General features: G+C 43.8%; 1 protein-coding gene across 4 annotated transcripts in view; it reads right to left on the reverse strand.

The window, feature by feature from the left end:
- Positions 1-6,643: 6,643 nt before the first annotated feature.
- Positions 6,644-14,204, reverse strand: part of Fbn1 (fibrillin 1) — a 205,892-nt gene continuing 198,331 nt past the window's right edge. For all 4 annotated transcript variants that reach the window (XR_866221.3, XM_006498747.1, NM_007993.2 and 1 more), the window contains 3 exons: positions 12,320-12,551; positions 9,136-9,310; positions 6,644-8,025 (listed from right to left, as the gene is read on the reverse strand). Coding sequence is in view for 3 of the 4 variants with exons in the window: in XM_006498747.1 (XP_006498810.1) it covers positions 7,636-8,025; positions 9,136-9,310; positions 12,320-12,551 (797 nt within the window). In the remaining variant the exon portion in view is untranslated. The remainder of the gene's footprint in view (positions 8,026-9,135; positions 9,311-12,319; positions 12,552-14,204) is intronic.

The following is a 14,204-nucleotide window of genomic DNA, read 5'->3' on the forward strand; positions in this document are numbered from 1 at the left end:
TGAGAAGACAAGCGTCGTGACATCTCCCTACCGTAGCCCACCCATCCAGTCACACAGCTTCTTTTGTTCTCTGTCACCTATGACCTTCTGCTCATCTAATGCTTCCTTTGCCTTCCCACAGATCAACACCTCTAGAGAGCATTTTTTGTGTATGGCTTCTTCCCAGTGGGTGAGTAAAAGGGTGTGGTGTATCTACTTGGATGAAAGTGCCTTTGTGGTTTGTAACAAATGGATGGAAGCCAGGTGGGGAGTCGATGACTGAGTTCTTGGAGGAGCACATGCTAGAGATGACCTTGTTTTATATTTTTATAAACGAGCTGCAGACATGAATTGGATGATGAAATCTCTAAGTTGGAAGATGTTGCTGAGCCCTCATGTCCAGAATAAAAAGATCAAGTTGATGAGGATCAACCATCTCATCATCTTGGTATGCTGGAGTCTGAGGTATCGTTTCAAGGCATTTTTAAGGAGAACTCGTATCCAGAGAATAAGAGTGAAGAAGGAATGAATGATGGGTTATTCTGTGTTGCCTTCAGCCAACATAACACCACTAATCTAAATGAAATCAGACTCTGTCCTCCACGGTTGGCGAGGCCCCCACAGCTCCTCTTCAGACTGGCAGTTTTGACAGGACCTTTGCTTATATCTCCACCTCTTCTATAAAGGCTCCGAGAAAAAGCAAGCATAAAGATGCTGTGAACACTCTGCTGATAGATGGAGAATAAATATCCTCCTGATAAAAAAATTCTTTCCATGCGATTCAATTTAAAAAGTGTTTTAAATGTGTAGACTTCATTTTAAATGACTGTCTGCGCACTAAACACAAGCCCAAGCCGGCCGCCAGGGAATCGGGCAATTACGAAGAGTAGAGTAATTAAAATCCATCTCTCCGGTCTACGCGTATCTGCATTTAAGGAGAGCTAGATCTCAGAGAGAACTTGTATACAGTTAGCATGCATTCCAGTACCTCCTGGCCATTTTGCACCTTCGAACCTGCTTTTTGCAATATGAGAACTGGGAACAGGGAGAGGAGGCGGGCTGCGAGGCAGAACTGATGTTTTTGAGCATGGACTCTAAAGAGATGCTGGATAAGAAGCATAACAAAAACTGTGTTATCTAAAGACAGGGCAGGGCACACCAGAGCACTGGTTCAGGGCACTTCAAAGTGGGACTTAAGGTATGCAAATGGCAGGCTCTGTGTCACGGGCTGATTGGTGTAGGTTCACTGGCATCTTGTCTGTGTTAAAAATTCAGACTCTCGGGCCTAATGTCAGTTCTAGAGCTGTCTTTGCCCGTTAAAATCTGTTCCAGGAGCCTTGAACACAGACAGACAAATTGAGTTGTGAATGCTCCAGGATTTGGTGCCTATAAGCAGGCACTCATTAAACATTTACTCTTTATCACCGGCTGGTTAAGGACACACACAAAATTGAAAATAGAACTCTCTTTGGGGATTTATTTCATGCATGTAATAGCATTTAAAGGTGCTTGGGATGGGTATTTCTGTATTGTGTCGTTTTAGTCATCTATAGCAGCATGATTGAGTGTTCTACCTCAATGCATACACAAACGTTCCTTTCCCGGCTCTCAGTTGGCAATGGCAGCCTCCTTTTCTGTACTTCTTGATTTGCTTTGTATTTTTATATGTGGTTTGCTGAATCAGAAAACTTCCTGGGAGGCATATTAAAGTTTACATTTTATAATAGAATGCATTGCCAAACCATTCTGTAATTTATACATTTCAAGATGGAACCACTGGGGCCAGGATGGGTGGTAACCTGGCCTGTGTCCCATCGTGCAACTTGTACGTTCTAAGTGGAAGCTGGTGGCTGAGAAAGAAAGCATTAGCTTTCTCTCTAGAGAACTGCCCACTTTGAAGAAACTGCATGGTATTTCTAAGGTTCATATTTTAGAAGGTTTCTTTGATATTTTTGCTATGGACAGACTTCATGTTGAAGATGTTGGCTTCATGCAAATAAACCAGTATGGAGATAAGACTTTCTCACAGTGGCAAGTATGAGAGGAAGCTTGGAGTTGGTTAGAGTCCAGCAATGTCTACAAAAACTCACTGCTGCCTGCGAGTTGTCAGCTGGTGCCACATAAGTCCAGTGAAGTTACAGGACAGGAGATGTCACATTTTACTATGTGATAACGTGAAGTCCCATAGATTACAGTGATAGTGGAAAAGGGGGGCATATGAGTTACCCAGAACAGTATTCCCTTGACTGCCAGATTCTCATTAAGGCTCTAAGTCTTCAGAGTAGGTTTTCAGTCAGGGCTGCACACTTAAGTCACCTAGAAAACTCCTAAGACTGGTCATGGCTGGACTACAGACCCAGACTCTGAATTAGTGGGTTAGGGATACAACCTAGATCCAGAGATCCCTTTTAAAGAGCCATGGTGGTTCTTATGTGCAGCCAAGGTAGAAATCCATTAGTGTGTGGATTCTTCCTGGTAAAAAGGTAGAGATGTGTGTATGCCTTTATTAGAATAATCAACAATATGTATCAAAATGTTTCCAGATAAAATTTGTATCAAATTCCCAGACTTTCAGAGGCTTAAGGCAATGAACTTGGTTTCTTGTGGGAAGGACTGCATGTTTTTATTCATTGTTTTCAAACAGACATGGAAAGAATATATGTCATTTACTCTAAGATCCTCTTGGTAAGTGTCTTGGCACATAGCCCCAAACCTTCTGTTGACCTCTGGTCTTCCGGTGGGTTCTGAAGAAAGAAGCAGAGTTGGTGACTATCTATTTAGTTTCTGCTACAGATCAATGATGTGGAAATATTTAAAACACTTTTCAATTGCTATCTATAAACCCCTAGATTAAGGCCATGTCTTAGTGTTTCAATATCAATGTTCAATATTAGTCTTATATATCAATTTCGTCCTATGCTTACAGAGGCAATAATATTCTAAAGGACATTTTGGTTATAATTTTAGCAGGAACTGACAGGATCCAATTTTACAAACAAACTCACAGCTTTCTGTGCAGATCACCACAGTATTATGTGGGGGAGATAGGGAAGAACGGGTCTGTGATTTTGGTGATTATCGATGTGCAAGGTGAATGTGCTATGGCCTCTTGCATGTTGTCTCCGAGGGCTGTGAAACTGAGATTTATAACACAGACTCTTTAGGTCTCAAATGTTATGTGTAATTTCTACCTTGACAGATTTCTACATTGCACCAACATACCTTGCGTTAGTCATTCACCCTTTGTCTCCAGCAGTGATTGGGTGCGTGCTACACTGTTGAAGATAAAGAAGGGTGTTTGAGTCTCATCTCAACCTCTGTGCGGTCAGAGACCTTTGGCAAGACCCTCAGACTTGTGTACCAGTAAATATCCAAGCAGAGATGGGAATCAGAGAAGCATAGATTACAGGGCTTAAATTAAGGAAAAAAATATGTATAGGGGGTAATAAATATGTCAGATAATACAAAGAGGGTGATGCAGTTACCACTAGTTACCAGACTCAGAAACACAAAGGAGTCGCTCCCAGCCCTCGCAGTGGGTCAAATAACTCTCAGTGTACTTTCTTTGTAGGTCAAAAAATCATGGTCTCTGGGGAGAAAGTCTTGTCAATGATCAATGGAGAGCATTGAGAATGGTGGGCGGGGCTTCCTGTTTCTTCCAGTAGGTGTGAGGTCTGTATGTCTGTGTGTCTGTGTGGGTGGACAGCAGATGGAACCTGGAGACATTGTTTCCTGGGATGTTGTAGCACAGACTTTGGCTTCATCTAGGAATTCATGATGCCTGCAAATGACCCTGGAGCAGTCAGCCCACAAGAACACAGGAAGCAGCAGGCCAGAAAGAGGTCTGTCCCCTGTTGGTGTCTGCAGCCCTGAGGCTTGATCTTGGGACCACCCGAGAGAGGCACAGAACACATCCAAAAAGGATGGTCTCGATGTGGTGGAAAACAGAAAGGTATAGAAAAGCCCCTCAATGCTGGGTTTGTGTGGTTAGGAAAACACCCAGTTCTGACAAATTAAGATCCCATTAATCCTTTCTGACAGCTTTGGCTTTCTTTTCCAGGGTTCAGCTCACCATGTAGACACAACTCCACCAGTCTGTGACCCCTTTCTGTCAGTGTCTGGGGGGGGTGGATGTTTTCAAATATCTCCATTTCCAGGCCCCAAAAGTTTCACCGTTTATGTTCAACTTAATTCTCCCCAAGCGAGTATTTTAGGGTGAAGAGGAACCGGATCTCTTCATAGCTCTGCAACTCCCAGCACAGCTGCAAGGACTAGGTCAGGTGGGGATGGAAGTCAGGCAGGAAGTGCTGAGTGAGGACGCCCTGCCAAATGCCCCACCTCTGCGCTACTTAACCTTGAACCCGAGTTCTTGTCTGGATTGGAGAAATACTGAGAAGCCTTGGTGACTTCTAGCTGACACTGTAACCAATCCCAGGGGTCAAAGAAGAATCCAGGGTGCTGAATACTTTTTTGAAATATGAATAGTCACAGGGGTCAAAAATAATAATGGCTAATGAGCCAGCATGAATCACAACTTACCTGCTAGCACTGGATTCAACTGGCAGAGAGGATACACCTTCCACTTGCCAACAATCGAGTGGCCCTTCCATGCATGTGCAAGGGTTGAGGGTGCAAACAGCTCACTCTCTAAAAGGATGGCATGCCTTTTTTTTTTTTTTTTAAAGAAAAAGAAATTGGATTCATTAGCAGTTAGTTGAAATAACAGATTTGGCAGTGTTGCCAGGTCCTGAGGTGTCAAATGTCCCAAACACATGCCTATGAGGATGTGTGTCTGAAAGTCAATCTTTCTAGTGGTATTGATCTCCTACCCTTTAAAAACAATGTCCTTAAGCCAGTGAATAACCGTGTTTCTAATATGTCTCTAAAAACTACAGTTGAAGTTCGAATAAAGTCCATGGTTGTGGACAAAGCTGACCTGTTATTTGAAAATCCCAGCTGTTTATAGGTATGGACATATTTATATTATCAACCCAATTATCCTTTTTTTTTTTTTTTGGCCCATCTCATTTACAAGCATGATTTCTGAAGTGAAACAGTATTTGTAATGGCAGCATCCAAAGCAATTTTGGCTGAGTAAAGTACAATTTGTTGCACAAAAATGTAGCTGTTTATGCAAGTTTAAAACACTTCACAAGGGCAGCTGAGTTCACTTGAATGCTACTTACAGAATAATTATTGGCAAATGAAATGGGCTGTGGGGGAGATGGGGTATTTTCAAGCTTCTGCATGGTTTAAAGCGCAAACTCTTTGACTATCACAAGTAAAATGGAAAGGTATAGGACAATTGAAAGGTGCAGGTCGAAAGCCCGGGAGAGGAAGGGGTTTCACAAGAGAATATTTACAGTGGAACAATGAGGCAAACGTTGTGTTACCGTCAGAAACATGGAAAATATGCTGTTCAACACTGCTGGCTCTGGGATAAATAAAATCCAGATTTAGACTATTAGAAATATCAAAGTGGTCTATCATGTGCCAACTCCATTTTCTTCTGTTGTTTGTCATAAAGACAGTCTATTATTGAATGAACTATAGCTCTGGTTATATTATCAAAGGCGGTTTCCTTATGAAATCCACAGTTTGCCAGATGTGGTCAATCCTTCCCTAGCACTTCCATCACTAGGTGAGAGGTGCAGCATTGAAGGAGACTCTGGGGTGTATTTCAACCTCCAGCTTAAGACACCAATTCCTCGCATCCTTGCCTCATCTCTGCTGAGCAACAACTGTGGCCAACATTCTTCTGGCTGGCAAAACCAGAGATTAAAAAACAAACCCAGAAATCAAAACCCAGACAAACCAACCAACAAACAAAAACAAGAGACTCTTTAGGGTATCCACAGGCATTAAATGGATACCGGTGCCCTGTCTAACCTAGCTGAACTCAGCAGACTGCAAGGAAGCCCATCCTCACCATAGGTAGCCTTCTCATTAAGGAGGTATGTGTTAAACTGAGCCTTACAGCACTTGACACTAGTTGTGTCTTCTGGGAAAGCATCGCTCATAGCCTACTCCACTGGCTCTAGCATACAGCTCCCATGGCTTTGAGAGGACTTTCCCATGTCTTGGAAAATTCCACTCTCGACCTCCCTTCATGTAACAAAATTAATTCATCTTATTTTCACTACCACAGTTTTGCTGGCCTGGGGGAGTTGTTTTTTTTTTTTTTTTTTTTTTTTTCTTCTATTAACTAAATGAGCTTAACAGTTAAATATTGAATGTTGCATTTAAAATAAACCACCATTTTTCAAGTTAGGACATTTGAAAACCAAGAGATGCAACATTCAGTTGGATTCAATTCAATCAGCTCTCTGTAATTAGTCTAGCACTGACCAACAACAGATGTTCAGGGGAAAGGATGGAACACCTTGCCAATGCTGTGTACGTGAGGGGAAGGAGCATGAAGTTCAGCTCGAAGAGAATGACTGGATTTTATATCTGGGAGTTCTTAAATCTGGGAGTTTAAAAGCCCCAGGACTAACTAGGTCACATTTTAGAAATGATGCTGTAATCTAAGTGTTTTCCTAGGAAAGTCAGATAACAAACATCAGCAATCGGTACCACCGTGAAGGGACTAACTGAAGATGTGATTTCTTCTCCTGGTGCTTACATCACACATACACAGAAGCCACAGATAACAAAGCAGGGATACTTTAAACCCAGGAGACTTTATTTCACCTCCAGAAAGGCCCCTCCAGCCTTAATCCACACAAGAACATAAAACCAAGGTGTAAACTAAAATGGGGAGGGAGGGGAGGATCACTTTATTGTGACATCATGACATTAACCCCTTGTTGACAGGAATGACTGAGAGTGATTTTGGCGTATTGCACATGCTGTGTGATGGAGGATGCGGTGGTGATCCTCTGGTGGCTGAGGCTGCTTCCTTGTCCTCCCCAACCTCAGTGCACAAGTGGGCCAGTCTCAGAGAATCCACTACCATTTGGTGTAGATGTTTAACAAGTCTTTGGTCTTAATAAGCACCATTACAAACCCTCACATTAAGGGCTTTATTATTGTAGTTTATAAATGTTTCAATGATAAAAATAGCACGTTACAGTGTACACACACTTAATTTACATGTACTGCACCATACTCATAAGTGAGATAAGCTACTGAACTAACTTTGGTTGATTGAAATGAAGTATTTGAACTGAGTACTTGGCAATTTGGTTCCTAACTCGTGTCTTTATTACAGTGCATCAATAAATCTATTTTGAGAATTTACTAGCACCAAACAGACAACAGAAACCTACTGCTTGCACTCGGAGAAGCAAAGTTTCAAGATCTGAAGACCAACGCGGAACAGTCCATCAGATGGAAGCGCGTTCCTGTGCGGAGGCTGGGAAGATAGCCCATCGGCGTGAATGGCCAACCTCAGCGGATATTCATGTCCCAGTTTTCAGGAATCAATACGCATGACAGGGTAGCTGAGCTACTCACGAGAAGCCTGAGAAAGTGGTTGGTTGAACTAGGATCATCACTGTACCTGGGTGTTGCCATTCAAGAGTGGTGCTCATTTATACAGATCGACTCGGTGAACAATTGTACCATGATGTGAAGGTTCTGGCTTGGGGAAAATATAATTCTACCTGCCTAAGGTTGCTTTTTCATTTAATTATTTGGTCTCTGGATGGTGAATTAATGCAGCAAGATCTGAATTTTCATCTTCAGGTTATCGCCCAGTTCACCACTGAGGTAGTCTTTGTCATATCTGTCTTCTAACTGGTTAAGTTCTTTCTTTTTATAAAGTGGGGTGCTGCTGATTTGTAAGGAGTAGGTCCCAGCCACCGGCTTCTTCTTCGTGAAGTGGAGGTAGCTGACCCCTTCTTTCTGGTTGATTTTAAAGAAGCCATCTTCATTTCCAGATTCAATCAAGTATCTGTTGTGGTTCATCAGAGTTGTGAGGGCCGGCAGGAGCTCTAGGATTCGGACCTTGTTATTGACATGGGAAATATTGAAAGCAAAGCTAGCCGGCTTCTCCACATCCCAGCTGGCGAGGCTCACGTTGGCTTCCATCTCAGACCCGTCCTAGAAAGACACATGGAAATGGGTTAAATCCCACTAAGTATTCTCATGCTAAAGAAAAAGCCACTCAAGTCTCAAGCCAAACACAGTTTTCTGCTCATGCAGTATGTTAAACTGAAAAGGCAAAGCTAGTAGGCACTTTGCCTAAGCCACAGATGTATTCTCAAAAATATAAATAGATGGCAGGAAGCCAGGTTGTACTGGAGCAGAGTCTCTCAGTAGGTCTCAAAGTGTGGTCCCTGAACCAGCAGCCTGGCATGCCTGGAAACCATTAGACATGCAAATTCCTGTCACCTCCCAGACCCCTGGGATTAGAATTCCTGGGGCTTTTCCCAGCACACCATTCTAACAAGCCTACCAGGTGACTCAGACGCAGTGATTTTTTTTTTTAAAGCTTGCTTCATAGGTTTGTTTTCTTTTCAAAGACTTATCTCCTTTCCCAAACCACAGCAGGTGGGTTGTAGGACGAATACTCAGACTCAGAACACGGCTAATTCAAGTTTGTTCACTGACGGGAAACCAACTCTTCTAAAGGACACACCTATGGACACACATCCCTGCTGTGATGAGCTGCTAACATCTCACTGAGCTTTCTGCTTGCCTCTTTGGGACCACGTGGACTAGATGCTCCCAGCCTGGAGCCAGAGATCTGGGTGAATGAATGCATTCCTGACTTTACATAGCATCCTATGTTCCTGTCAGTCAAGTCCTTCTCCCGCCACCACGCCTTATGGCTCTTTCCTTTCTACACCTTGGCCTCCGCGTGGGGAACACCACATGTGCATGCCATTCTGCCCACTTGCTATCCTTGACTTCAGACCTTGTCCTGTCTGCAGACACCGGGTAGGCGTTTGACTTTCTTCTTGGTGAGACGGAGGAAATGAGCAAGAGCATGAAACCTGTCAAACTGCCGCTCTCAAGAGGCAGCCAAAATAAATAAATACAATAAAACAAACCCCAAACCCCATGGCCTCTTGTAAAATACTGCTAAAGCCAGGAGAATGACTGGGCTTTCTGTCTGGGGAGACTGTTCACTCTTGGAGGTGTCCTTGGAGGAAAGCATAGAAGCCTCAGGGCCCTTAGGTATCTGCAGACAAGGAGACCCTGATATACCTGGATGTCGGAGGCATCCGTTTCGTTCGTGCTTCTCCGTTTCCGGCCTCGTTTTGGGTAGCCGTTGATCTTACACTCATAGCAGGCCTCTGGGGACAGTGAGTTGTCGTCCATCTCGCTGCTGGCAGGTGGCTCTGGGCCGCCTCGGCCCATGCCCATTCCAGAAACACAATGCCTACCACAGAAAGGAGCACAAGGCAGCTTCGGTCAGATCCAGCAGCTCTGATGTTCAGCCTCCCTACTGATAACAGACTGCCCACTGGACAGTCATCTGCTTCTAACAGTCACACCAGTGCCCAGGTATTTAGCTTCTGATACCCAGTGCCCTGAGTACAGTTCTTTCTCTCAACATACCACTTTGCATACTTCTTTGTCCCTTCATCTCCCAGCCAAACATCTGCAGTGCTCATGCAGGGAGGGGACAGACATACTGAAAACTGAAGACCAAAGATGAGTGAGATCATGTGACTTAGTAGGTCCTCTTTTTTATGAATCTTTTTTATGAATCTCTTTTATGAACCTGGGAGTACGGAAGGTCCCCCACCAGCTGTCCCTCTAGGAGTCAGCAGTGAGTGGGCAGGTGGCCCATATCTGGGACCTCTTTCTTGGACAACATATTTCTTCCTCTGCTGTGGCCTTGATTTTTATGTTTTAATTTTTAAGATCTGCATATAGGATGTCAGCTAGCATTATGGCATAGTTGGGCACAGTATGTTTTGGTGACTTTCTTTCTGTGTCTTCCACCCTCCTGCTGCCACCTCTGTTCCCGCCACCCCTCCACCCCAGTCTTCTCTTTTTTATATCCTGATGTTGTTTTTTATGTTCTGTGTCCATAGCCTAACCATTGCCTTCTCCATCACTTCTGCCCCCTGCTGGCTCAAGTGTGGAGTGCTCTTCCTCAGGTCCTTAAGGCTCACTTCACTCCAATGCTGCCATCATCCCTCCCTAATCCCTGTTCTCAGCAATCACTTCGATTTGACAGTTTACTCTGGCTGATGATACTGAGGTAGGAAGGGAAGTCCACGCAGTGTCTGTGGGTTGATATGGGTCCATGCTGTGAAGATGTACAACACATTCTTATAGACAGCATGGGTCAGAGGAGAGCTTGCCCAACTGTGGGAAACAGTTTAACTTCAAGTCGTTTCAAACCACTAAGGCCACTGGAGTTGACTCATCTGAAGGCAGATAAACAAACCCAAGCCCTAGAGAGACCTAATCCTTGTTCCTTTGCTTTGCAGTTGTCGGAGCCAAGCTATGGAATGAGCCCCACACAGTATCTGATTTGTTTTTGTTAGACTTCCTTTCTAAACGTGTTGGGAACCTAGAGATTATCCTAAAACAGCTCTTATTTTGCGGGGGGGGGGGGGGGGGTGCACCCAAGTGACATCACAGGGAGGCCAAAGCTGTTATAAAAGGGTGGATTTCTACCACAAAATGTGCACCAAACTTATGATAGTTGACTTTTAAGGGTGGATTTCTACCACAAAATGTGCACCAAACTTATGATAGTTGACTTTTCTATGAGAGTTGACTTGTCTGCCACAGCTCCTTCCTATATTTGTCCATAGGATTCAAAATACAACACCAAGGAACCGCCTATCTCTTGTGTCTTGCTGTACTTCAGAGCTTGTTTCTAGTTCCTGGGGTCTTCTAAGTGCACACATTTGTGTCCCTCTTCACCTAGCAGCATGGAACATGAATGAACAAGGAAATGATGGGGGACGGGAAATGCTGTACGATGGCTCCAGGAAATAAGCCCAAATCTGCAGGCTTGGCTCCCTTCTCAGAACTCTTCTCCAGTATTTTCTTGTCCCAGGAGCACCATTTATAAGAAATGTGGCTACAAAATCCCACTGGCATGAAGCCAGTTTGGAGTGTCACATTTTTTTTTTTTTCTGGGAAAAATGGTTCTGGCATTAAACTGTAAAAAAAAATACTGAGTCAGTTGAGAGCCAGACAGACATCTGGGAATTTGGGCCCTACCGCTGGCATTCCAAGAGCTTCCCACATAGAATTCTTCTACCTTGAAGTTTATACAGACTGGAATAAGTGTCTGAAAGCCAGTGTGTCATAGACTTCAGGACCTCTGAGTTCATATTTGGGATAAGTGTGTATGTGATTGTGTGTGTGTGTGTATGATGGGTAGGGGCAGAGAAAAACAGAGAGACAAAGAAAGACAGATAGAGTTCTAATTAAGAGAGACTTCTAATTAATTAATATTCATGAACTAGGTTGAGCGTGGTGATGCATGCCTATAACCCTAGCACCTGAGAGGCAGAGGCAGGCAGATCTCTGTAAATTCAAGGCCAGTCTGGTCTACAAAGTGAATCCAGGACAGCCAGGGCTCTGTTACACAGAGAAACCCTGTCTCAAAAACAAAATCAAGAACAAAGTTTCATAAATTAGATATACACTCAAGTCATTAGGGAAGAACTTGGCTTTAAAAACTTATTAAAATTTTAAGCCATTGATAAAAACAGTGTTCCTTTTCTGCCTCAACTCTCATAAACATATTCATATTCACATCATTCATAAAATTTTCTACTTGGAAAATACAGCTGATTATTCTAACTCACATTTAGTGTGCTTTTTAAAAATTATTTCTAATGTAAATTCAAGAGCAAAGGACAAAAGATGCCTTAAAAACGGTAAGAAACACCCAGCAAGTTATCCATAACCTGATGGGAGCCAGGAAAGAAAGCATCCTAAGTGGAGAGAGCCCAGCCTGCTCCATGGGAGCCATCAGCTGTGTAGAGTACACCCAGCTCTGCGTGGGCTGATCCTGAGGAGGATTCTTGGAGAAACCAATTAGCTCTCAGCAAGATGTGAAGGATATGAGACAGAAGCTGTTCAGTGAGATATGAACCATGTGGCTGCACTATGTTGTTGGGTGTTCTAGGAGTTTCTAGAAATCTGGATACGCCTTTACAGATGCTCCTTTCAAATGGTTTCAAAGCTAACTGGAATGAACCTGAGGATTATAGAAAGCGCAGTTCTCTAGTAGGGTATATATATATATATATATATATATACATATATATATATATATATATATATATATATGCCTGCCTCTGCCTCCCAAGTGGTGCTGGGATTATACATATGCATACACATACACATATACGTGTGTGTGTGTAATATATTTACAGAGTCATTAACTGAGGGCAGGAAGAATAATACTTACCCTTGGCCTATCCGGAAGTATCCTGGTGGACAGCCACACAGGTAGCCACCCTCAGTATTAGAGCAACCGTAACTGCAGGGGGCCTGGGATGAGCCACACTCATTGATGTCTTGGCAGCCTCCACTGAACTGTTCGTACTGGAAGCCGGTGGGACACATGCACTTGTAACTCCCCAGGGTGTTGTGGCAGGAGGCTCCTCCACAGACATGTGCACTCAGGCACTCGTTTTCATCTGCAGAGAAAACAAGACAACGTTACATGTATGATACTTGCCATAGAATTCTAAGGAGGAATTTAGGTCATGTTCCTCATGACTGACAAGCTGGCCTATAGGTATGTAAGTAGGCTCTCAGAAAAGAAAGCAGGCAGGGTGGCCAGTTTGGAGAGTACAGGAGAGAGGCAGGGAAGGCAGGTAGCCTCTTTCCATGCTGACTAAATATTGTACAAGAGTTTAGATGCTCCCAGCAAAATACCCAGGATGGCACTAAGAGGAGCCTCAGACTCCAGTTCTCACTAAAAGCCAGTGCTAGTATGTTTTGCTCCATAGGAGTCAGAACCACAGTTATAGTTTGGAGTTCAGAGGGGGTTGGAAGAGACTGGACAGTTATCAGTATGCTTGGGTCACAAGTGCCCTCAGGATGGATATCCCCAAAGCAGAGACCCACAACCCCAGAGGCTCCTCTTGGGCTTGAATGTGCAGGTCTAAGGATGGTTGCTATCCTACAGGGGAGTCCACCCCATTTATCTGCCCCAATTATACTTCCTTTTCAAAACCTCTGCAAGGGCCTGCAGGTGCCCAGTCTTAGGCTAAGTCATACCTCCTGGTATGTCTGTTTTCTCTCTGAATGCCTATCCAAACCAGCTGTGGCTCCAGTGTCTGAGCCATGACTAAAGCCTATGTGGCTGGGAGAGATTCCATGCACTCATTTCAGGCAGTAACATGGGGCAGGGTTTGCACTCATTTAAACAAACCTTCCTACTGTCCTGTGAGCATTAGGAGGCTTCTCCAAGCTTGTGAGATGAGCAGCAGCTGCCTCTATGCACCGAACTGATTCACCAGCCCACCAATACTTACTTACATTGGTGTATATTCGTTGTTCACAGTGATGAGTCTAAGTAAGACGTTGTCACCCAAGTGTGCTGTGTACTTTGACCATATTTCCCCTCCTGTACGCTCCTCTTCTCTGCCTCCATTCCCTTTCTTTCCCCAGACAATCTCCCTTCTATGTTCATGCCATGCATTTGCAGTTAGTAAATAGGTGGGGAAAGTGGAAGGCCTAGGAGTTTTGCTGATAAATTCAAATACTTTGTGTCATTTGTGTGTGTGTGTGTAGTGTTATTTGTGGATATAAATCCTTCTCTCTTTCCCTCCCCTTCCATCCAGCCATTAGCCTGGCTTTGTCTATTTGAAGATTCTCTAAATCCAAAGACCTCAAGTCTGCATTCAAGGTCCCTTAGGTTACAGGGATCCTAAACTAGAAAAATCAAAGATACAATCAATCAATGTCTACATTCTTTTCTCTATTTTAAATAAGGAATGAAGTACGTTATAGATACCATTTTTGATTATGGTAGGGCCAAATGGGTCCCAATCCAGCTGAAAGTTGAAATCTGCTATTTGCTTCTAGAAAGGAATGGTGTTAATGGCCCCTGACCTCTAACTCAACCACCAGGAAAGTGAACCTTCGACAAGCTAAGAGTGGGCACACAGGTGAGGCTGGTCCAAGAGATCGGCTCTGTATAGCACCACACTGGCGGAACCGTTTCAGTCCATGACAGTGCTCACTCTAGATAACTTTATTTCTTGAGCCTTCTGAGCCCTGTTTGGGATTGGGGGCAACAGGAACCCCGAACCTTAATTGCCTTATTCTGACCTGGCCACGAT

This window comes from Mus musculus, chromosome 2, assembly GCF_000001635.26.
Source record: "Mus musculus strain C57BL/6J chromosome 2, GRCm38.p6 C57BL/6J".
NCBI lineage: Eukaryota > Metazoa > Chordata > Mammalia > Rodentia > Muridae > Mus > Mus musculus.